This window comes from Leptodactylus fuscus, chromosome 2 (assembly GCF_031893055.1).
Source record: "Leptodactylus fuscus isolate aLepFus1 chromosome 2, aLepFus1.hap2, whole genome shotgun sequence".
Taxonomy (NCBI): domain Eukaryota; kingdom Metazoa; phylum Chordata; class Amphibia; order Anura; family Leptodactylidae; genus Leptodactylus; species Leptodactylus fuscus.
Window position 1 is genome coordinate 52881129 of NC_134266.1, and position 26346 is coordinate 52907474.

The 26346-nt window shown below is 43.1% G+C and overlaps 1 protein-coding gene across 2 annotated transcripts in view; it reads right to left on the reverse strand.

Annotated features, from left to right (window-relative positions):
• The window catches only part of CDKL5 (cyclin dependent kinase like 5), a 257239-nt gene that overhangs the window by 79097 nt on the left and 151796 nt on the right, over positions 1-26346 (reverse strand). For both annotated transcript variants that reach the window (XM_075263752.1, XM_075263751.1), the window contains exon 5: positions 5948-5993. In XM_075263752.1, coding sequence (XP_075119853.1) covers positions 5948-5993 — 46 coding nt within the window. The remainder of the gene's footprint in view (positions 1-5947; positions 5994-26346) is intronic.

The following is a 26346-nucleotide window of genomic DNA, read 5'->3' on the forward strand; positions in this document are numbered from 1 at the left end:
ATGCTTGAATAGGTTGTTTACTAAAATATAAGTACAAGTCATATTCGCATATAGACATTTTGGGGTCTAATGTACCAAATTCTGCCATATTATATAGGTGGGGTTTTTGAAATATATTTGAGTCCGGGTTGACCCGGGTTGTAATTTTAACGCATATCAATAAAGATTGCATTCACTGAAGGAGTAAATCTAAAACTTAACCTTTATTAGGTATGTTAAAAATAAAAATAAACACGTACTCAAAATGTGATTAAAAACAAGAGAGGGAGTATATATACGTTAATGGAGATGGAGTAGGTAGAACCCTAACCCCTATTATATATACATACTCCCAAGTTCCTTTTTCCCAAAATTAGATAGATATATATGGATTACAGTGTCTGATTTCAGGGGCAGTTAGGGCAATTGTTATAGAGATGTGTGTTTTGCTCCCAGTCAAGGGACCTCAGATAAGGATAGCAAATAACACTTAGCAAGTGTCCACTACTGCTACTACATAACAGCCCTCATATGCAGATCAGTCTCTTGATGTATTTAGAAGGAGCTACAACAAGGAATCAGATAAGTACAGTATATATAATAGCAAACACAAAGCTTCCACAATGCTGCATTTCGCTTGTTAACCTGAAAGTCTAGCTCATCAGTAGGATAGATATAGGGAAGATAAATAGTTGTGCAGTAAAAACTGCAGTTCCCACGCCCTTGGTGGTAGGACGTGGTACTGTGTAGGTCTGCCTAAATGGATGCATATCCATAAAGATTACGTTTTATAATTTTGCCATTCATTTAGTTGGATTGTAGTTTATGTAGGTTGAGGTTTAATATACGGCCAGGGACCAGATGGATTCTGGAACCATATACGCTAGTTAAAGAAGATGTCCCAGTAAGTATACTTATCTCCTATCCACAGGATGGGGTTGAATGTGGAATCACTGAGCGCCTGAATGGCAGGTCCTCCGGTGATCTGGAGAGCAGAGGACCAAAAGTCTCCCTGCCACCTTCTTGTGAATGGAGCACCACCGCACTTGTGTGCACTTTATTCATTTGATTTTTCTTTTTACTCTGTATAGTGTTGAAAAAATGTTACTCCTGTAACCTAAAACCAGTGAAATAGCTACAAATTTCGGAAAAGTTGCAGGTCTGTCCAGATCCATCTGACCACACTATTAAGTGTCACTGTTCTTTGATAATCTTCTTTGATGTCTGCGGCTTGTATATCCTAAATCCTACTTTCCTGCTCTCTGCGGTGAAATGTATCGTGTAAAGGCTGCCCTCAATGTGGGGGAGAAAGGAGGGCAAAACAAATGTCTCCATTCACTACTATAAGGCTGCCTATAGCAGTAAATGGAGTCCAATGGCTCATGCAAGCACAATGGGGCTCTATGCACAAGGAGAAAACATGGAGGACTTTTAATCCCTGTTTCTCCTGATTGCTGGGGACATGAAACTAAGATCCCCAGTAATCTGGCTCTTATCCCTTATGCTATGGATAAGGCATAAGTGTCCTTAATAGAACAACCCCTTTAAGTTTATTAATTCACATCTATTTCCACTATAAAAAAGACATCTTTAAAGGGGTTATCCAGCTTCCAAAACATAACTGCAAATACATCCCCCACAGAGCTAAATACTCGCTGCTTCCTTTTGAACCCTTTGCTTGCTGGCTATTTTACTCGCTGGTCCTTGTATCACTGTTATTTACATGCAGTGTATATAAACTATGAACTATATTTCCCATGATTCATCCTCCTGCTATCACTCTCTGTGTACCCCTCCCTTCTGCACTCTCCTCTGCAATGAAATCACAGGAGATTTGTCACTCCCACATCCAAGGTCACGCGATGCTGTGACGTTTATTTTGCTGGCTGAATTGCTCATAGGGAGGGGTACTGAATTTGCAAATGAAACCTCACAGCTGAGGTCAACGACTGGAAAATAATATAGATAAATGATGCTGAATTTAAACAGAATATATATCAGAAAGTGTTTTTTTTTTTTTAATTAATACATCCTAGTACTTGGCCTATATGTATGTATATATATATATATATATATATATATATATATATATATATATATATACAGTCCTATGAAAAAGTTTGGGCACCCCTATTAATCTTAATAATTTTTAGTTCTAAATATTTTGGTGTTTGCAGCAGCCATTTCAGTTTTATATATCTAATAACTGATGGACACAGTAATATTTCAGGATTGAAATGAGGTTTATTGTACTAACAGAAAATGTGCAATATGCATTAAACCAAAATTTGACCAGTGCAAAAGTATGGGCACCTCAACAGAAAAGTGACATTAATATTTAGTAGATCCTCCTTTTGCAAAGATAACAGCCTCTAGTCGCTTCCTGTAGCTTTTAATCAGTTCCTGGATCCTGGATGAAGGGATTTTGGACCATTCCTCTTTACAAAACAATTCAAGTTCAGTTAAGTTTGATGGTCGCCGAGTATGGACAGCCCGCTTCAAATCATCCCACAGATGTTCAATGATATTCAGGTCTGGGGACTGGGATGGCCATTCCAGAACATTGTACTTGTTCCTCTGCATGAATGCCTGAGTCGATTTGGAGCGGTGTTTTGGATCATTGTCTTGCTGAAATATCTATCCCCGGCGTAACTTCAACTTCGTCACTGATTCTTGAACATTATTCTCAAGAATCTGCTGATACTGAGTGGAATCCATGCGACTCTCAACTTTAACAAGATTCCCGATGCCGGCATTGGCCACACAGCCCCAAAGCATGATGGAACTTCCACCAAATTTTACAGTGGGTAGCAAGTGTTTTTCTTGGAATGCTGTTTTTTTTTGGATGCCATGCATAACGCCTTTTTGTATGACCAAACAACTCAATCTTTGGTTCAACAGTCCACAGGCTTGTCCAAATGTGCTTTTAAATACCTAAGGGGGCTCTGTTTGTGGCGTGGTTGCAGAAACAGCTTCTTTCTCATCAATCTCCCATACAGCTTCTCCTTGTGCAAAGTGCGCTGTATAGTTGACCGATGCACAGTGACACCATCTGCAGAAAGATGATGCTGCAGCTCTTTGGAGGTGGTCTGTGGATTGTCCTTGACTGTTCTCACTATTCTTCTTCTCTGCCTTTCTGATATTTTTCTTGGCCTGCCACTTCTGGGCTTAACAAGAACTGTCCCTGTGGTCTTCCATTTCCTTACTATGTTCCTCACAGTGGAAACTGACAGGTTAAATCTCTGAGACAACTTTTTGTATCCTTCCCCTCAACAACTATGTTGAACAATCTTTGTTTTCAGATAATTTGAGAGCGGGCTGTCCATGTTCGGCGACCATCAAACTTAACTGAACTTGAATTGTTTTGTAAAGAGGAATGGTCCAAAATACCTTCATCCAGGATCCAGGAACTGATTAAAAGCTACAGGAAGCGACTAGAGGCTGTTATCTCTGCAAAAGGAGGATCTACTAAATATTAATGTCACTTTTCTGTTGAGGTGCCCATACTTTTGCACCGGTCAAATTTTGGTTTAATGCATATTGCACATTTTCTGTTAGTACAATAAACCTCATTTCAATCCTGAAATATTACTGTGTCCATCAGTTATTAGATATATCAAACTGAAATGGCTGTTGCAAACACCAAAATATTTAGAACTAAAAATGATTAAAATTAATAGGGGTGCCCAAACTTTTTCATAGGACTGTATATATATATATATATATATATATATATATATATATATATATATATATAAAGGATAACAAGCAAAGAGGGATTCGGATCAGGAAGGAACTGTTCCTCCAAAAGCGGGACAATTGTGAGATATGTGTACATCTCCTGGAATAGTACTACGAAATCGTGTTTATTTCCAAAAGTAGTCATCCTGTGCCACACATCGGAGGATTTGTCTAGTCAAGACGAAATGTAAGAAAAGGCGTATCTGTAAATACATACAGGTAATCTCCAACACTGACCATTCATACGCTTGAAATGAATATGAACACTGTCACAATCTTGACTACAATATGCTATTTCTGGATCGATACATGAGATGCACTTACCAGACGTGATATCTCATTTAGTGTTAAATTTAGCAAAATGTGCTAGAAAAAAAATCTAATAAAAAATGTGGAGCTATTATGTGATGATATACAGGATGTGTAATATTTGTATTTGTTCCGAGTATATTTTAGTTAATAAGATAATAATCCACCTTTGCTTGCTTTGACTTGACTTGCATTGTCCAGGCTCCCACCACATTGCTAAGAGTTGAAACACCTCCACAAGCAGCTGTGTGAATTTCACTCTCACATACAGAGCAATTAATGGTCATTGTTTGGAGCCTCCACGTATGTAATTTACTGCAATTACACATGAAATAAAGACCTTGTGGGATGAAGAAAATTATACATACAACACAAGGCTCAGCTAAAGGCAACCACAGGAGGATTCCGCATTTACATACATACAAGATACATATCATGTTGGGTATAAGGTACATATAGGTCAGGTGACTCAAATTAGAGGACCGGGAATATAAAAAACAATAAAAGTAATTTGTCTAACAAAAAATCTAAATGACCATAATTAACAATGACACATTTTACAGTATGTGTATCGCTAAGTGTACTGTACTCAGGGTATGCCATTTACTAAAAAGGTTTCAAAACACGGATTTCATTTTTAATTTCTTGACTATTATGAGTACTTGTGTTTATAGGGGCTCATATGTCAGGAATATTTTGATGGCTCAGTCCCAAGTGAATCTAGGCTAGCTATTTGTCCCAATACTCCATACACAGGTATCTTCATATACAGATATGTGTCAATGGGAAGAAGAAAGAATTCTGCCGACTGACACCCCCGGCCAAGGCTTATGTACCCCAAAGAACAACTGATCAAGCATGCTGAACTCCAGCTGCCCAATCATTATCTTCCCTGTCATTTGCCATCAGGCTAGAGTCAAGAAGCCCGGACACCTCTTTGAGCATAAAACTTCAGATTAAAATAGAAAAGACGCCACAATGTCAGATCAGTGCAAGTGTTTGCAGAGTCGCTCAATTTTACATATAGATTTCATTTGACCTATTGTATTAATAATACTATATATGTAGTAAAAAAAAAAATCTAGAATTTAAACATATCTACAATCACATATTTATTAGATTTTTTTGTAGTGTTGAATAAATGTTACTCTGTACTTTAGAACCATTGACAGTTGGTGTATTCAGGCCCATAATTCAGGGGGGCCCACAGACTACACTAAAGCTAGGCTCACACTTGTGCCTGGTTCTCTGTTGTTTAGATCTGCTGGGGGACTCAAACAACGGAGAGCCTATCCACTAAAAAAGCGGTTACCAGCAGACACCCGGGGATCAAATAGACCATAATGGGGTCTGCCACGTTTCCGAGAAAAGTCCTTCTTGCGGTGCTTTTATCTTCGCTGATTTTTGTTGGAATCTGGAGACTCCAACGCAAATGTGAACGTTGCCCGCATCTAAATGTTCTTCTTTGAACTCCTTTAATTTCTGGCAACTAATCTATCCTAAATCCTTCTCCTCTGCTCTATGCATTGAGATCTATCGTACACAGGCTGCCTTCCATGTGAAGGAGAAAGGAGGGCAAAACATATGTTTTGGGGCCTGATCTTTTTAGACTCTACGAACAAACCTGGCTGGTAATGTTGCACTGAAAGGTCACTTAGTTCACCATTATGGCAAACTGTATTATGTCTTATCCCTGTAGTACACGACATACTGATGTAACCTATGCATTTACTCCTCGGGAGCATTGTTCACTCTGTTCAGCTTTCAAATAGTGAAACTAAATAGATAATACCATGGGATTAAGTCACATAAAAAAATATTGGAAAATGGGAAAGAAAATAGAATAAAATAAATCATGATCAGTAGCATGTCTACTTAAAACTGAAAATGCAATATACTTAATACGGATGGTACTTACCTTCGCTGTCTTTAAACTTTTTAATCGCCACAATTTCCTTTGTTTCCTAGAAAATAAGAATGGCATATTAATCCTGATGTACATATACTGTAAAAGCAAATATATCCAATGCGCTGCTCTGTAGAGTGGTGTAGGTATTCAGATATATCCACTATGCCAGGTGACACATATACAATACATATACAAATGTGTTTACCCTTAAGAGGAATCTTAGATCTGCTTGGGTTTGACACTCGGGACCTACGCAGATAACCAGTATAGAGGCGGCTCACTCACCATACAAAGTGTAGCAGAAAGTGTAGGCACTATATTGCTGTCCCATAAATTTCAATGGTGGATAACCCCTTTAAAGAGGTTTTCCCATCTCAGTGTTTCAGCAGTCTGCCTCCAATCTTTTCTCTCACTTCCTATATTTCTCCTCCCTCCCCCTCCCTCTTGCTAAATGGGCCAGAGAAGTCTCACAATACTTATACAGATCAGATAATATGCAGATGCTTGTACAGAATGGACTCAGTGTTATCTGTGTGTTTACATAGAGAGATAACAGACTCAGCTTTATTAGCAAACTGCAATAAGCTGAGCGACTGCCCTGCCGGCAAGAGCAGTGAGTGAGTGATGTCACTTGTCCTATAGGTCCGTGGTTATAGCAATGCTGTGTAAGCAATATATTTAGGAAAAGTCTTCAAGTTACATAAGCTACCAGTATAGATAGGATCCTTAAGATGGAACAACCCCTTTAATTTAAGTTTTTATGTTAAACATATTTTTCTTTTAATTTCATACTAATAAATCCTGCAGTTTTCACTGTCACCACTATGACTAATAACCACCTGACACTTTTCTGTAGAGTTCTTTGCAGCAAATCATTATAAATACAAATATAGAACCTGCCATTCACAATGATAGATGATCGCAATTCTTCTATTCCCTTTCACTGCCCTCTGCAACGACCATAGAGAATATTTAGAAAACTCCCATAGACCTCAATGTGCATCTCCAAACTATTGTGTCTAAGGACCATGTGGCTGCTGTAAAGCATATCTCTGAATGCAGTTAACATTAGCCCAGTCAAGATGGCAGCCCTTATAAACATGTAAAAAAATTGCTTAAGGATATACAGTCAGAAAATATACACAGATTAAAATGAAGTAATATGTTTAATGATCTGGTTTTCGTTACTAAAAAATATATAGGTGACGGTTTGAATTTGGTTAAGAACTTCAATTTCTTATTAAATCAGTTTAATACAATAATCACAACCTGGTTACAAAACCCTTAAAAGACTGCAATCCACAAATCCACCACTGGGTGGCTGCATAAAGGTACAAGGACATCACTAAGGTGATACAATATCATAAAACCGTTTTGTTCTGAAAAAGACACCATTGTATCTTGTGACTCACATATCTGGCCTGTCCTGCCAAGAGGAAAGGCGAGGGAGGGCACATCCGTATAACGTTTATTGGGTGTTACTGTTCCACAACCAAAACTGAAATGTATTCTATTTATCCTGGAATCAGTTAACCGCTAGATGTTCACTTCTGTTATACTTTAATATGATTTACCCTGCCTTACCCCTCATTCACATCTGCGTTGGTATTTCACCTGGGGGAATCCGCATGGAGATGCAGAATACCAAACGCAATTGCAAGCGCTGTGCAGTAAAAGCACACTGACCCCATAGACTATAATGGGGTCCATGTGCTTGCCGTATGCTGCCCGCACGAATCATGCAGACAGGAAAGTAGATTGTGACCGAGTCTACACATGACAATTCAGATGTCTTTAGTTTGTTGGACTTGTCTCATCTCATGTCTTACATGTATTCCACCCTCTATACACAGGGAACACATTATTTAAGATCTTTCACACGTTTACATTCTCTAGCCTTGTCTTAAATGTTTTATATACTGAAGAAATACAATTTCCTTTGCAATCCTTTATGTAGGCGTCACTTAAGATAGGCCTCTATTATTAGGCCTATAGAGCTTCCTGTGACCACTTCTACATCTTCTATAGCTACATCCACTCACATGATAGTCACCCAGACATTGTGTAAAAACCTTAAGGTGTAAGTAAACTTTTATTCATGTTTCCATAAATCAATGGAGAAGGTGAAGGAAACAGACTTACTAAAATACTTCACTATGGCTCTAAATATTACTTCTACTTCTTATCCGATTCATTCTGTCCATACTCCATACACAAGCAGCCTCAGGTTACAATGGGCTGTACTGAGCAGACAGAGGGGAACAGGAGAAGGAGAAACATAGACATACTGATAGGGAACTTAGATTATGGGTCAGTGACTGCAAATATCTGTAAAGCACTGCAGAATATGATGGCGCTATATAAGTAAGGAAGAAAAATAAAAACACAGATATAAGCTTGTGTAACGTGCATCAGTTCTGTAAGGATAATGTGCTATACTAATTCTTGATAACCTGGCTGTGTTGTGAAAAAGAACTGTCTGTATATATTGGTGTTATCTCTCTGTTTGCGGTGCTCTTCTTTTCCTCCCCTCCCTTCTCCATAGCGTTCTATTGCACAGATTTGAGCGTCATCGGCCAGAACCTGCATCCCCGCCTTGATCTTGATTGTAGTTAAAGCCTCCTCCTCTTCTTCTTAACTTCCTTCTTACATGAGCAGGTGTACTGCATCTGCTTGTGTAAGAAGAAATCCAAGATGGCGCACGGGGCAGGCGCAGTACACTGTACGCTCAACCACTTTGGCAGGCCAAGAGTGTTTTTATCTCAGGCATTTTTTCATAAATTTTCTGTAGATTTTTCATCCTTATCTGGTTGAAGTTTGTTCCAAGTATCATCTACTCTTTGTGTAAAATAACATTTACTGTCATTGGATATTTAGTGGCTGTCATTGTGACTGCCATAAAAAAAACCGCATGCCCCTACACGTCTCTCCATGGATAAGAATCCTGACCATACTGAGATACTGCTCTATTAAATCGCACACAAACAGAAAAATGGTGGAGCAAAGTGACATGACAGTGAATAATGATCATGTGATGGTCGGGTTGTGCGCAGCTGTCACATGACTATTATAAAACCTATGAATGTCTATGGGTCTATTCGCATGACTGTTTGTTTTGAAGGACCATTTTTCACTGACAAAAAAACCTGACTTACGCAATCTTTGTCCATTTTGACAGACATAAAAATAGACATGTGCATAGACCCATAGTCGCGCGGTAGCCATTAAACAAATATGGCTGTTATTCACTGTCGTATGAATTTTAACAAGCCGACATATCCTATCTTATTTTATCTTATGGTAGAGTTGGAAGGGACCTCAAGGGCCATCGGGTCCAACCCCCTGCGAGTGCAGGTTTTCCTAAATCATCCCAGCTATATGTTTATCCAGATTCCGCTTGAAGATTTCCATTGATGGAGCGCCCACCACCTCCCGTGGCAGCCTATTCCACTCTCTCACTACCCTCACTGTCAGAAAGTTTTTCCTAATGTCTAATCTGTATCTCTTTCCCTTTAGTTTCATCCCATTGCTTCTTGTACTTCCTTGTGCTAATGAGAATAGAGTAGATCCCTCTGCACTGTGACTACCTTTCAGATATTTGTAGACTGCTATTAAATCTCCCCTCAGCCTTCTCTTCCGCAAACTAAACAATCCCAGTTCTTTTAGCCGCTCCTCATAGGACATGGTTTGCAGACCTTCCACCATTTTGGTTGCTCTTCTCTGGACTTGCTCCAATATATCGATGTCTTTTTTGAATTGAGGCGCCCAGAACTGTACACAGTATTCCAGGTGTGGTCTGACCAGGGAAGAGTACAGCGGAATAATGACCTCTCTTGATCTAGATTCAATGCTTGTCTTAATACATCCCAGAATTTTATTAGCCTTTTTTGCAGCAGCACCGCACTGTTGGCTCATGTTGAATTTGTGATCTACTATTATGCCCAAGTCCTTTTCCCCTATGCTATCACTTAGTTCTATTCCTCCCATACTATATATGTTTTTTACATTTCTGTTACCCAGATGTAGAACTTTGCATTTGTCCCTGTTAAATACCATTTTGTTCGCCTCAGCCCATTGTTCCAGTGTGTCTAAGTCCTTTTGAATACACTCTCTCTCCTCTCTAGTGTTGGCTATTCCTCCTATCTTCGTATCATCTGCAAATTTTATGAGTTCCCCAATAATTCCATCGTCCAGATCATTTATAAAGATATTAAAAAGTACTGGGCCCAGAACAGAGCCCTGCGGCACCCCGCTTTTGACTTTCTTCCAGTTCGATGTGTAGCCATTTAGTATTACTCGTTGTGCCCGATCATTAAGCCAGTTGTGAATCCACCTAACTGATTTTTTGTCAAAGCCATACTTAATCATTTTTTCAATAAGAAGGTTATGTGATACTTTATCAAATGCCTTACTGACATCCTAACATCCATTTTTCAGGATGTTAGATTCATAAAAAAAAAAGTACAGTTGTGTGAATCCGGCCTAAGAATTGGTAAAAACCTCAAGGGGGTCAAACTCAGGTCCTTCACATAGTAAAAGCCTAGACTTGAAAATTAATCTATAGAAGGACCGAAATTGGCTGAATAAAAATCACTTGGATTTGAGATTTTGGGAGTGCTGACATTTATTATTATCAGAATTCCCTAACATTGTATATGAAAATGGGTTTTACAGACCTGACAGGTGTTGAGCAGTAACTGTGTGAAACATTTCTGTTGTTGGGGGGGCGTGGCTAGGCATGCACGCGAGCGGACGCCTGTGAACCGAGCTCCGCTCCAGGCTCCGACATCCACCGGTGCAATACCCTCCACGCTGGGCAAGACGCGCTCCCAGAGACACAGGGAGACTCCTCTCACCTCCGTGCATACGGAGAGCTCCATCCCGGACTACTTCGCCCCTCGCGGCGCGGGACTCTGGATACTGCGGCCTACATCGCTGGGGAGCCGCCATCTTCTTCCTCCTCCCTCCCTGCGTGCCAGGCTCCGGAACATGGCGGCGGCAGCGCTCCTCTCACACGGGACACTCGTGCACAGACGCCTGCAGGCACGGCTCCCTCTGCTGGGACATCAGGACTCGTCCAGGTACAACAGCCTCAGGCGTCCTACTCTAAGGGGAGTGAAGCCCTGGATGTGGCCGTTTCCCCAACTGCTCCCAGGCAGGGAGCAGATGCATTAGCAGAGACTTTTGCACCCTCCCAGGGTGAGGCTGCTGCTGGCACCCCTGGGTCTCTCCTACACACTCCTCCTCAACTCCGACAGGTCACCCCCCCGTATGCTGGCCCCTCTGACCCTGCTGACTGGGGTGCTAGCCCCCCGCATAAGAAATCCTTCCTCCATACTCCTCATCCTGCCCAGCGGAGCCCCCAGTCGCCCTCTGATGGCGCCTCTTCCGATGAGGACTCCTGGCCTCCTGAGACCTGTAAGAGACCCTCCCGGCCTACTCCTGCTCACACGGCCCTGCGGGCAAATGCCCCTTCTTTTGTTTCCCACCTCCCCCCCCCTGATGAAGCTGCTCTTACTCTACAGAAACACCCGGAGCTGCAGGCCCTGCTAGCACTGAGTAGGAGAGATATGGACAGTCTTGCTTCTGACCTAAAGCGCGCGTGGCGACATGATCTGCGTGCTGTGAAATCTGACGTTTCGGATCTACAACAACGGGTACAGGCCTTGGAGGACTTTCAATCTACAGCTTCTTCCTCTATTGCTGCCCTGCAACAGGATTCTGATGTTCATTCTTCTCAGATGCGCAATTTGATCTCGCACATGGATGACATTGAGAATCGTAACCGCCGCAACAACATCCATATACGTGGCCTCCCTGAGTCTGTTCCAACGGCCGACCTGGTCCCCACACTCACAGGACTGTTTAACTCTCTGCTGGGGCGCCCGCCTGGCTCTCCTATTGAAATGGACCGTGCTCACCGGGTGTTGCGCCCTCGCAGCTCTGATGACTCTAAACCTCGTGATGTGATATGCAGAGTTCATTTTTATGCTGTGAAAGAGGAGATTATGCAAAAGGTCCGCAACAGCCGCACTGTGCCCTTTGAGGGCCATGATTTGTCTATTTTCCCGGATCTCTCTAGATACACCCTGCGTCAACGCTCTGCCATGAAGCCTCTTCTGTCCGTCCTACAGGATCGTAAGATTCCATACCGCTGGGGCTTCCCTTTCGCGCTCCAGGTTCGCCACCGGGACCGTATCCTTTCATTGGCTCATCCAGCTGACCTGCCGACCTTCCTCCGAGTCCTGAATCTCCCCCCTCTGCAGTTGCCGGACTGGTCTTCGCTTTTGGCTGATCCTAATCACACCGGTCCTCCCCGCTTGCAGTGGGATGCAGCTGATCATCGTCCCGGGGACCCGCCCCGCTCCCAAAGATCCCAACGCGGGCGGCGGTCCTCTTCGGCCCGGTTGCTACCGCGCTGACCATGCTGCCTTGTGGTTGTTGTCTTCCTCTTTTTTGACAGACTCTTTATCCATATCTGTTCTCTGGTTGTTTTGCAGTTATGTTGCGATTTGACTGTTATTGCCCATACCTTCGTTTTCTCATGTCTTTAATACTGTTATTGCACCGTACTTATTGCTCTATAAGCTCTGTTGCAAATTTCGTGTGTCGGAGCCGGAGTATTCTTGCTCTGGGTTGTTCTTTTACTCTTTCTCTCCCCTTTTCTGACTCTTGACTTTTCTTTGTCTATATTTCTCTCTTCCTTTCGCTTGCTCTTTTCATCCTACATCTGCCTTGCGTCTTGTCTTTCTCGTCCCCACATAGTTTGGTCCCTGCAGTGCGGGGCCCGTTGGAGACCTGTGCTCCGGCCCTCTTAGTTCCCTCTGAGGGTAACTCCAGAACCCTCTTCCTTTCCTTGTTTGTCCCCCCTTGCTGTTTTGTCTGTTGCTCTTTTAGACCTTTTCTGGTTACTCTATTTTGTTGACCCGTTTCCTGTTCCCCCCTTCCTCTTCCCCCTGAGATGGCGGATATCTCTGTGTCATCTTTCAACGTCAAAGGACTTAATGTCCCGGAGAAATGCTCGCAAATTTTGTATGATGCACACAAGCGCAAAGTACAGATTCTGTGCCTCCAGGAGACACACTTTCTGTCCGATCGTGCTCCAGCGATTAAGAATCGGTACTTTCCGCTTTGGTTCCACAGTAGCAGCCAACAAGGTAAGGTCCGGGGTGTAGCGGTTTTCTTTCATAAGAATTTACCGATCAAAGTCCTAGATTCTCTGTCTGATGTAAATGCCAGGTTCTTATTCTTGATCTGCGAAATTTCTGGGGTACTGTATACTATAGCTAATATTTATGCCCCTAATACTGATCAGGTCCCTTTTCTTTTGTCTACTCTTGCGACCCTCCAAGATTTCGCTAAAGGCCATTTGATTGTGTGCGGGGATTTCAATCTGGCCCTTAACCCCTTACTGGATACCTCCTCGGGCAGGTCCCAACTTTCTTATGGTGCCATTAATAAGGTTAGAAGGCTTCTAAGCTCTATGCTTTTGTGTGACGTCTGGCGCATCTTTCATCCTCTGGACAGAGACTATTCCTTCTTCTCACATCCACATAATTCATATAGTAGGATCGATTACGTTTTCCTCTCTCACGGTCTCCTTTCATTCGTTGACACTTCTACAATTGGTTTGACTTTCCTCTCTGACCATGCTCCTGTTTCCTGCTCTTTCCGTCCCCCGTCCTCGTGTCCCCGTTCTACTACTTGGAGACTGAACGAATCTCTGCTTCTTGATGCTCAATGCTTAGCTGATCTGAAAGTCTCCACCTCTCACTTTCTTCAGGATCACGCGAACGATGCTACATCACCCCCTATCCAGTGGGAGGCCCTGAAGTGTGTACTTCGTGGGGTCTTGATGAGGCACGGGGCGCGTCTGAAGAGGGAGGCAGGTTTGAGACTCCGCTCACTCTTGTCGGATCTGGCGTCCTTAGAGGCCCAGCACAAACAATCCCTTCAGCAATCGACGTTGGCCGCTTTGACGGCCGCGCGTCAGGAAATAAAGTCTATCCTTGAGCGGGGGCAGCAGAGGTTGCGTCAGCTGGGGCAGCGCTCCTTCTATGAATGGGGAAACAAGGCAGGACGCCTTCTTGCGAGAGCTGTACGTGATCGCCGTGCCGCCTCCCACGTTTTGGCCATTAAGGAACCGTCGGGCTCCATCGCGCATATTACTTCTGATATCGCTTCCGCCTTTTCGGACTATTATAGCTCCCTCTATCATCTCTCCCCTCCTGGACCCCCTCACTCCCCTTCTGCACTTACATTGGCACAATATGTGGCAGAGACCGCTTTGCCGTCCTTGTCGCGTGACGACGCGGCTTTGCTTGAGGCTCCGTTTTCGGAACAGGAATTAGAGGCGGGTATTTCATCTCTTCCGGGAGGTAAGAGCCCCGGCCCTGACGGCTACACGGCTTGATTTTATAAAACTCTTAAGGCTGAACTGCTCCTGCCTCTTTTACGCGCTTTCAACTCAGTCTCTTCTGATACGCCCTTCCCTTCTTCCTTTCTCCAAGCCCACATTACCGTCCTACCAAAGGAGGGCAAGGATCATACCCTCTGTTCCAGCTATAGGCCTATCTCCCTTCTTAACACTGACGCTAAATTATACGCCAAACTGATAGCCAACCGACTTAGCCCACATATGGGGGATCTTGTTCACCCGGATCAGGTGGGTTTTATCCCCTGTAGGGAGGCTCGCGACAATACCCTGAAGGCCTTCTCCGCCATCCGTCATGCTCAACGTTCGCATACGCCTATGTTACTTCTTTCCTTGGACGCGGAGAAGGCCTTCGACAGGGTGGACTGGGGGTTCTTGGAAGCCACGCTTCTTCAACTGGGACTTGGCCCGTCTATGCTCACTCGTATCCGAGCTCTTTATAACTCCCCTGAGGCTCGGGTTCGGGTCAACGGATCCCTCTCCTCTCCCTTCGTTATCTACAATGGTACGCGCCAGGGCTGCCCCCTATGCCCCCTATTATATGCCCTAGTCATGGAACACCTCCTGGTGGCGATTAGGAAGAACCCTGATATTAATGGCTTGCGGACAAGTGACCTACACCTAAAAGTTTCTGCATTCGCTGACGATGTCCTTCTCTTTGTCACACAGCCCCTTACGTCTCTCCCATCTATCCTTAAGGAAATTGACACTTACAGCTCTTTTAGTAATTATAAGATAAATCTTTCTAAAAGCTCCGCGCTTAATATTTCCCTGCCTGCGACGGACCTTAGTTCTCTGCGAGCCTCTTTCCCTTTCCAATGGTCCCACAAGTCGATCCGATACTTGGGAGTTCAGCTTCCTACTCTCCTGTCAGACACCTATTCATTGAACTTTCTTCCGTTACTGCGCACGCTGCGATCTGATCTCGGTCGTTGGGATACGAAGGGTCTCTCCTGGTTAGGGCGCATCAACCTCCTGAAAATGAACGTTCTCCCCCGTCTATTGTACCTTTTCCAAACGGTCCCATGTATTCTCCCAGCATCTTTTTTCACAGCGGTCAAACAGGCTTTTTGTAAGTTTATTTGGTCTTCTAAACCCCCTCGAATTGCTCGGAATACTCTGTCCCGACCCAAAAAGAAAGGAGGCCTGGCGGTGCCTGACTGCTCTAAGTATTACCTTGCGGCAGTCGCTACGCGTATTCTTGACTGGCACCATTCGTCCCGCTCTAAGCTCTGGGTTGCCTTAGAAGAGTCTTTGAGCCCTATACCACTCACGGCGCTTCCTTGGCTCCACAGGAAATTTTGGACGGACTGTAAGCCCTATTTGCTCCCGTTCGTAGCGAGTCAGACTATGGGTGTGTGTCGAATCTATAGTGGTATGCGTTTGCTCTTCCAGAATGACGGCCCTCTGACTCCAGTCTCGGGCAACCCCGATTTTCCAGCGGCGTTTAATTCCTCCTTTCTGGGTCGCCCCCCTGTCCATCCTCTCCTCCGGCTTACACATGTTTCCTCTGCCTCTACTCTCCTTCCCCGCTCGGAGCTGTTGGCTTTAGCCCCCAGTCCGGACTCCGTAACTGCTCATTGGCACTGTTCCCAACTATCCCATTTTTATTTATCCTTGAAGCGGTCGCAGAATGTGCATAGACCGCTACTGCCTTTAGAACGCCTTTGCCTCTCTGCTTCTCGACCGGAACATACGGTCTCTCTTCTATACAACTTCCTGTTGGAGGGTCCGGAGAGTGGCTTACCACCATTCGTGGGGGGCTGGGAGAGGGAGTTGGGGGTGGTGTTCCCGCCGGGTGTGTGGTCGTCGGCCTTCGAAATGTGCCATAAGTTCTCCATCTCCTGCAAGGCTCAGGAGACGAACTATAAAATCCTCTCTAGGTGGTACAGGGTCCCGACTCTGCTCCACACCATCTTTCCAACCACCTCTGATAGGTGTTGGAGATGTCTCACCGATCGAGGTACGATGGCTCACATCTGGTGGGGATATCCCCTTCTTCGCCCTTTCTGGGATAGTGTGAGAGGGGTTATTTTTCAGGTGACAGGTGTTGCTTTAGAAGATGATCCAGCCCCTCTGCTCCTTTCTCTTTTCCCCCGCAAATTCCGGAAACCTATTCGCAAGCTTTTGGGGTTTATGTTGGTAGCCGCGCGTTCAGTCATCCCGAGACTGTGGAAGTCCCAGTCCCCCCCCCACGCTCCTTTCCTGGCTTAAGGAGTTCCTCCATATCCGCACAATGGAGGACATGCTGGCGATGCTTCACCCTGATGACCGACTTCACCATCAGACCTGGCTACTGTGGAACATGTTCTATTACTCTGCTGACTTTCGTGCTCTTTTCCCTTCCTCGCCTGTGTGATGTCTGCCTATTTCTTGAATTCTTCCTTGTCAATCACCTTTCTGATGTTCGCATAACCTCAGTTAGTACTTCAGTATTGCAGATTGCTGTTCCTTTTGTTATGCTTTTACAACGCATTATGGTTCTTGTTGCATTTCTCTTTTTTTTTGTTTCTCTAATTATCTGATCTGCATTGTTCATTGTTACTCTGCTGCGTCAGAGTCCGCCTCCCCCTCCCCCTGTTCCCTTTTCCTGACCCCTTTTTCCCCTGTTCTTTCCCATTGTTTCCCTGATCTTCCCCTGCCTTTCCTCTCCCCCACCTTCCCTTTTGTAAAACCCTTGGAAAATCCTTAATAAAAATTTAATGTTGAAACATTTCTGTTATACGTGGGATGAGAAGTAGCTTGTACTGTCAGATACTTGAGCTCCCATAGGAATGATTCCTACCCCCAATAGGGTCGTGTGCCCATTCTCCATTCTATCAACCGCTTCATATTTACCAGCACATCAAACATGTGACAAACAGAAAAAAAATCCTTATCTGAGCATATATACTATATACTAGTAGCTACCTTCTATTTTTGCGCTTAATTAAAAGACTTAATATGATATGCTAATTAATTTTGCTATAGCAAAGGGCAGAAATATCTAAGTTACGCTAGGTTTACACGTGTGTTCGGGTTTCCATTCATGGGGTCTGCTTGAATTGTATGATTTTGTGATATTCTGACATAACATGTTTCCCCATGAACTGAAACCTAATCTGCTTAAAAAATCGGTTACCTGCAGAAAGCCGCGGAACCCATAGACTATGATGGGGTCTGCCAGGTTTTTGTCCGAAAAATGCAGAGAGAAAAGTGTCCACATTTTTTAAGCTGAATGATGGGTGGAATCCACAGCACTTTAGACTGTTTAGAAAGTTTGCAGAGGTTTCCTCTCTTGACTTTCTGTTTCAATTACACCTAACGGGAAACCGCTGGCATTTCGGTAAGTATAACTGATATGCTGCGATTTCCAAAACCGCTCCGGTGTTTGAAATCGCAGTGTGGTTTTTACCACAAAGTGGGCATGGGATTCCCTAGAATCCCATCCACTTGCCCTGACTGTAAAACGTGGCAAATCAGGGCGTTTACGCCACATGGGGCCCTGGCCTTATAGATGGTAATATGATTGGTGGACCGAAAGGAAAGCTCAAAACGAACACTATTTACAGCATCTGTCTCTTATATTACACTGTAAATTATACAGCCTGTATTTGGAACACAGAAAATAACAAAACACAAGTCACTACTTGTAAATTCGAAGACTTACAGTAATAATGCGTTTCTATGAATTATGTCACCAGTTCCTTGCAAGAAAATACACCAAATTCTCCTAGGTATTAGTTGATCTGTCTCCATTGTGCGCTTGCAAGAGATGCAATTTCATTTTACCACTGGATTATACTAAACCCTTGATGAGAATTCACACATAGTCACATAGTACTTCTTTTTTTTTCCAAATTCTGAGACTGACGTAACTGGTTAGGATGTATCCGTTAGTTTCAGAAACCTGCTGCTATTAACTTGTAAGAAGGATATTTTATTCATGCCTTCACAGTTTGATTTTCAAGATATCACATTTATGTTCAGTCTATAGAATATGATGTTTTCACAGCTTTCATACCACTAGGTTGTACAAGGACATGTCCTTATAAGACAATAATGTATCTCTACCGCATTCTATACAGTACAGGTACAAGGGAACACTCACTATGCATCAACGACTTCCATTCATTACTAAATACTACGCATTATTAAATAAAAGGAGCAGCAGACTTTAGTTGTCTTGGTTCTTGCACTAAACCAAACCCTTCTCTGTTTCTTGGAAGAGGACTAACCATTTGTGGTAAAACTACAATCTTGGTGCCATATGGAAGATGAGAATCTCATCATGTCAATTCATATGACACCATAAGCACTGTTCTATGTTTTAACGGCTTAAAGTGACCAGACCCCTCCCCCAATGTTTATTATGTATTTAGGGCTTTACAGATATAGGCAACACTATCCCAAGTAGGGCCCACAATCTAAATTCCCAATCAGTATGTCTTAGGAGTGTGGAGTACCTGGGGGAAACTCACACAAGCAATGAGAGAACATACAAATTCTTTGCAGATGTTGCTCTTGGCTGGATTCAAGCCTAGGACCCACCTAGAGTGGATTTCAGTGCAGGATTTCAGATAAAGGAGTCAAAAGTTGTTAATAAAGTAAATTACAATATTTATTAATGTCACAAATGCTCCGAAAATCAAATTTTTTTTTTTTTTTTTAATGTAGATTGTGAGCCCCACATAGAGCTCTCAATTTACATTTTTCCCTATCAATATGTCTTTGGAATATGGGATGGAAATCCATGCAAACACGGGGAGAACATACAAACTCCTTGCAGATGGTTTTATGCCCTTGGCGGGATTTGAACACCAGGACTCCAGCGCTGTAAGGCTACAGTGCTAACCACTGAGCCACCGCATGACCCCTAAAAGTTGTTTGACAGTTTAGATGCACTTTAAGTACATAAAGTAACTTATTGCTACTACAGATTTTTTTTTCCTACATTGGCATCAAAATATTGGGTGCAATATTTCCAATGCATGTAATTAGGGTTATAGAAACCCCATTAACATGCATCCAATGCAGATCTTTAACATATTTACTTGTGGCATATGTGGACATACATTAAAAATGGCAAAGAAACAGCAACCTGCCTTGTGCCCAGTGCACATGGACTTCTCCAGATTCTCTGAACCTTTTGATATTATGTACTACAGATTAATGGTTAGATACACTGCCAACTTGTGCATCAATTGTGCATTATTACTGGGCCATAAAAGGCTGCAGAGCCTGCACTTCAGGGTAGATCCTGGGAGCGAGAGAATGAGCCTGGGTGTGTCCTGCTACATTGAGAGTCTGGTGAGAGTGTGTTGTGCTATCTCTGTTTACTTGTGTAGTTGGCAGTAAGCCACGCATACAGCTAGTACTTACTGTTTAGTTAGTGCTCAGACGAGCAGGGTTTTGTTTGACATTCTTTTGCCTGAAGTTAAGGCTGTATTTTATTTTGCTCATTTTGTGCCTATAGTTAAGGTTTATTTATTTTGCTGTTTTTTTTTTTTTTTGTTTTTTTTTATAAACAAACCTGTCTCTGCCTCTGACGGTCTGCACCATTGCTGCTACCGATCTACCTTCTCCATACTACCATGGCAGTACAAATTGGACAAAGTAAGATTGTGTAGGGGTACACACCCAACTGGTAACAATTTACAATTTGTCAGTTTATTCATAAATTACTAGCAGGAACAAGAGAAGAACTGCTAGCACAGAGCTACAGCATAAGAAAAAGTGCTCCAAAATTATTTTGTGCAGAATACAATAAGTTAATTAAAAAAAGACACACACACGCACACACACAAAAAAGTCAGGAGTGTATCTTACCATTGTAGACTTTTATTACTATGTAATTTAGCGCCATGATGCTTTTTATACATACACCCTAAGTAAGTCAACAGAGGAACTGCTTAGCAATGATTTTGATAGGACTGTAGAAAGCTGCTGCTCGGCCATGCCTACATAAGCTATGGTTTCATGCACACTTGCTTCACTCTGACACCGCCAACTTGTGCATCAATTAAGCCTGGACATTTTAGTGACTATGAAATGAGTCAGGAAAGAAATGAACAAAATCAATCATTTATTAAACCCACAATGACAAGATAAAACAGCTTGCTGTCAGAGTCACGTGCTGTGCTAAAAACAGGGATTTATAAATAACACTGTACATACAGCTGCCAGGGGTTACCAGGAAACTCAACACAGATTTTTCTATTTCTTTTACATTCATTCTCATAAAATGGGATTTGCATAGAGTTTGCAATTTTTCTTCCTCGACTAGAACAGTATGGAAATTATAGAGATAGAGAGTATGAAGATTATGGAAATCATTGCCATAAGATGTTATGGTGGTTAAATCTGGTCGCCAAATATAATTGAAATTGGACATGGGTAACCCAACCAGATTTTCCTAAATTCCCCATAAATGTCTATCAGTTTATTGGGGTTTTGATTGCCTTCCTCTGGATCAATAGCGCAGGACAAAAAGCTTAAACAACTCATATGGTAGGGACAGTATTGAAGGAAGTCTATCACCTCTCCCCAACATACTGAACTGTCCCCATCATGTTACATAGCACGTTACAGCCATAAACAACATACCTTTGTTTTTTCCCCTTTGTAGAAAAACAACTTTGAAGTCTTATACAAAGGATGTAGTTGGTGCACTGGGGGTGGGCATTCAGCTTATTATAAATATTATGTAGGTCAGGGGGAGGTGAAAAAAATAAAAAACATCATACCTGGTGCTCCGGTGTCCTCCCAGTGCGGTTCAGTGTTTCTGCTCTGTCATCTTCTCAAAGTGAAATTGCTCGCCATCTGCGATGTCACGGATCCCTTCCACTGAATCTGTTCATTGGCCTCATTCACGTGACCACTGAGGCCAGTCAGCGGCCTCAGCACATCTCAGGAAGAGATCCGTGATTGTCACAGGTAGCAACATCTCATGCCCTTCGCTGAGGCCTCAGCGGTCACATTTGGCTAGGACTTTCGCCACACGTCAACACTGGACTGAGAAGACCTGACTGCGCTATGAGGAACCAGAGCACCTGGGAAAGGTGAGTATGATTTTTTTTATTATTTTTTTTTCACTTCCCCCGGCCTATTTAAATACTAAGTTTAATGTCCAGTTTTGCCTGGACATCCCCTTTAAGTTACCATTTTCCCTATACTGCTCTTTTCTAAGCTTTATTCTCCAAAAAAATGATAACCTTATAAAAGCTACAGCTTTATGTATACCCTAAGTAGTCAGGGAGGCGGGGTTTACTTCAGCTGGTCATGCTGTAAGAGCTTTCAGTCATGGTCTATGAGGCATGACTGACATGTCACTCATAGACATCAGGCTCCTTACCACTTTGGCAAAATTCACATTTCATAGGTGCTCAGTAGGGTTCAAGTCTGAGCTCTGGGCAGGCCAGTCCAGTCGGTTAACCTGATTGTCACTGTACCAAGCCATGGTAGACCTCGCTACGACAGCCAGTGTTGTCATCTTGGAAGTAACATTGGTCCGACCCATAGAACCCCCATAATTAGAGATGAGCGAGTAGAAATTCGATCGAATACTACGGTATTCGAAATACTCGTACTCGATAGAGTACCACTCTCTATTCGAATGGAAAAGTTCGATGCAGAACCAGCATTGATTGACCGAATGCTATACAGTCGGCCAATCAACGCTGGTTCTTCTCCTACCTTTAGAAGTCTTCTCCGCGCAGCTTCCCCGTGGCGTCTTCCGGCTCTGAATTCACTCTGCCAGGCATCGGGCCTGGGCAGAGCCGACTGCGCATGCCCGATGCCTGGCAGAGTGAAATCAGAGCCGGAAGACGCCACGGGGACGCTGCACGGAGAAGACTTCTCGGAGGATCCAGCCCGACCCTCACTCATGGACTTGGTAAGCATAATTTGATCGAATGTTGCCTACCCCTGAAACGAGCATTTTCCCCCCATAGACTATAATAGGGTTCGATATTCGATTCGAGTAGTCGAATATTGAGGGGCTACTCGAAACGAATATCGAATCTCGAACATTTTACTGTTCACTCATCTCTACCCATAATGTAAGAATCACACTGTAACCTAAAATAGTGCAATAAACGTCGACGTTGAGTTTACCATGCACTGGGACCAAGGGTCCGCATCCATACCAGGAGAAACACCCCCAGACCATAACTCCACCTCCGCCGAACTTTACTGGGTGTTCAAATACTTATTGGTAGACAGTGTTTTAAATATTAAAGGAGATCATGTGGTTGTACACCTTGGCATCCATAGTCTCATATGAAGGAAATTCAGTTCTATAACTCATCTCTATTTATTGCAATATACTGTATGACTATAAGTTATTTAGATATTATAAAATGTACATATCGTACTGTAGGTAATATCATAGATGTGTACATGTTACATATATGTTATGTACTGTACATATATGTTATTCTCTGCTCTTCAGCAACTCCTCACAAGACTGATGTAGTTCCTAATGTAAGAGACTTGATAAATGCCCCCCCCCCCCCCCCAATACGCACAATCCAAATGATCCTATTGTTTCACCTTCTTAACATTCTGCTTGGCAATTGCTTTCCACAAGTGTAAGGATAGAATTATCTTATCCCGAAAAAATACAATAATAATATACAGGTACGCAGGTATTCCCCTGTGCAATAAACAAATGAATAACTAAATTATATGCGTTTTCTTTTAATCTCACTGCTCAGATCTTCTGCATATAACAGTAGCAAATGACAATATTGCAAAGCAGCAAGTGACTTGAAGGGGGTAGCCCATTAAGCAGTCCAATATATATTTATGGCTGGAGTCACTATGGAAACCAACTTTCTCGAAACTATGAATCATTCTTTATTCTTTGAGAAGCAAGCCGCAATTCTGCCTCAGCTGTGCAGCTAAAAGACCATGGATGGAGACGAGAATTTAACCAGTAGTGAGAAATCCTAACAATAATGTTGTTTCTATTAATACCGAAGGTCTCCAAAGCAGAGTTGGGCTAAAGAAGACGTTTTTGTAGTGTTATAATGAAGAGAGACCAATATATGTAGCTTGAAATAACCAATGTCTAATAAAGATATGTAATATACTAAGCAGGTGAGCAGAATATACCGGCCACCAAGTGTATGGTCATGAAATCCTTTCTCATGGTTTATAATTTAGTATATCTACCCAAGAACACCAGCACATGATGTACTTTTACAGAACATAAAGTAGCTGCAAGAAGAACGAGTCTATCCTGAGACTTAGCCCATGTAAAATACATTCAGCTTCCAGAAATTGTTGGAGAGCATGAAATAAATTGAGTATGGGGCATGAATTAGGGGTGGTGGTCGGACGGGCAGGCTGCTATCCCTAGACATAATGCAAGGCTTATTAAAGAGCCGGACATTGACTTTAAGGAGCTATATTTAATAAGGGGCATTAGCAAAGAATGGTCTCTGTCCCAAGAAGCATTGCCAATATGTCTCCATAACAAATAGTGTCCTTAGGAAGAGCCAATACTTCCCGAACGCTGTGCAGATCAGTGACATTTGTCCGGAGCGGAGCACAAGGTTCAGCTGGGTGACTTTAAGAAGGTGCATGCAAGAAGCATTACATAGCAAAAGCTGCTGACACTTTTTAGGGGAATGTTCACACAGCTAAATTTGAGGCAGAGCTCCAAATTCCACCTGAATTTTGCCTCCCAATAATTGTAATAGGAGCCCAATGGAAAAAAAAATTTCAACTAGAGGAAAAAATAAGCATCTACTTGATCTTCAGGTGGATTCTGTCTGATAACTGCCACTGAGGTGAATAGAAGGTGGAAAAATACCGCATGGTTGCTGTGGAATCTGCATAAAATTTTTTTAGGCTGCAGCAATAAAGCATTGTGGGAAAAAAACATTGTGGTTCTTCCCACAGCACTTTAGACAGAAGGTTCGTGGAGTTTTCCTCTGCGGACTTTCTGTTACAATTATATATTTGGGGAAACCGCCTGCGTTTCCGTAGATATAATTGATATTCTGCGATTTTCAAAACCGTGCAGAGTTTGGAAATCGCAGCGTGTCTGCACCGCAATTTTTACCACAAAGTGGGCATGGGATTCGCTTGAGTATAAGCCGACCCGAATATAAGCTGAAACCCCTAATTTTACCACAAATAACTGGGAAAACGTATTGACTCGGGTATAAGCCGAGGGGGGGGGATCCACCATTGCAGATAAAGTCTGGTCATGTGCATTACAGTCGACCCGAAACTTCATGGGGATCATAGTAATAGCAGTTAACCCCATCATGTCCCTCACATTAACCCCCTGTGTGCCTCACATAAGAGTTACTGATATGTGGGACATATGGAGGTAATTATTAGGTATCTTCATAATTAAGGTCCTTCATTAGTACCCTCATGTGTCTCACATATTAGTAACCCTTATATGGGACACACAGGGGTTAATATGATGGACATGATGGGGTTAACTGTTATTAATGTGAGGCACATGGAGTTACTGGAACTAAATTAATAACCCCAAATGCCTGACATTACTAGGCAGAGTAACTAAAGGAAGGTCCCTGTGTGTGTCACGTTACTGGAGCTTCCTCTCCTTCATACAACAGACATCTTCCATAAGACACAATGAATCCTGGCCACTCATCTGCAGGGGAGATGCTAAATCCTAGTGTGCTAAAGGACCTCTGATGACGTCATGGCCATGTGATCGGACTCTGGTGTGGGCGGAGCTACTAGGATTTAGACTCAACCTTATCTGCAGATGTTACATACCAGTGGCTACAGGACCTTTGATGACATCACAGTCACGTGACCTCATGACAAGTGAATCACAGAACAGTAGCACTAAAGGACCTCCCCCTTCCAGTTTTCTGTGCTCCGTGGACCCTGACTCATGTATAAGCCGAGGAGAGCTTTATCAGCATGAAAAAGGTGCTGAAAAAAGTCGGCTTATACTCGAGTATATACGGTACTTTGCACTTATTGTAAAATGCTGAGTCGTTTCCATTCCGTGGGGCTCCAGCCTTAGCTAGTAAAAATTTAGCCAAGTGAACACACACTTAACAGGTTCTTTGGCTCCAGAAGAAAGGGGTGTGCAGTCTGAATCCAGTGTACATGTAACCCAGCGCCACACCTCCCATGAGGCGACCTGAAGCGACCGCTTCAGGCGGCGCTATGCCAGGGCCTCAGGGAGGGCGGCATTTTTGGTTACCTAAGCCAGTCCAGGACAAGCTGTCCTGGACTGCTTAGCACCGAGCGGTGGTTTGGGGAGGCCACTGGAGCAGCGCTGCTCCAGCAGCCTCCTCTCACGCTCAGGCAGAGAGCAGGTCGTCTCCGTGCCTGCTCTCTGCTGGCGAACGGTGCTGAGCCCCGCCCTCTGCACTTCGCCACGCCCCTCCGCTCCGCCCCCTCCTCCCGGCGGGGGGGGGCTTTCTGTAGTGCACCTCGTGCGGCGAAAGGGGCAGGTTCGCCCCTGATGTAACCTATAGATGACACAAGGTCAGGAGAGACCAAGAGACAATGAGGAGGAATTTATCAACACCAGTTTTCTAACATGAAAATGTGTTCCATCCCTTCTGCTATCTTATGCAATGAAACAAATAATTGTTATTTTACAGTAGTCTCAAGTCAGAAACATTTTTTTCTAAAACAGCGATTAAATACTAGCCAAAGACTAACCACAGTTGGACCAGTCTCTAATGCCGAATGTCCATGACCATGTCCATAACAATAGAAATTAAAGGAACACTCCAACTAAATTTCCTCTAAACATATTATGCAGAATAAAACTATGAAATATTCCTCTTACACTTCTATGCTCATGTCCAGAACAATGGAAATTAAAGGAACACTCCAACTAGAATTCCCTCTACACATATTGTGCAGAATAAACCTACAGAACACTCCTTTTACGCTTATAAAAAAAATATCACATACCTTACGTTTACCTTGAAACAGTTCCCTGCCAGCATGAACCTAGCAAACCATACAACTCAATGAG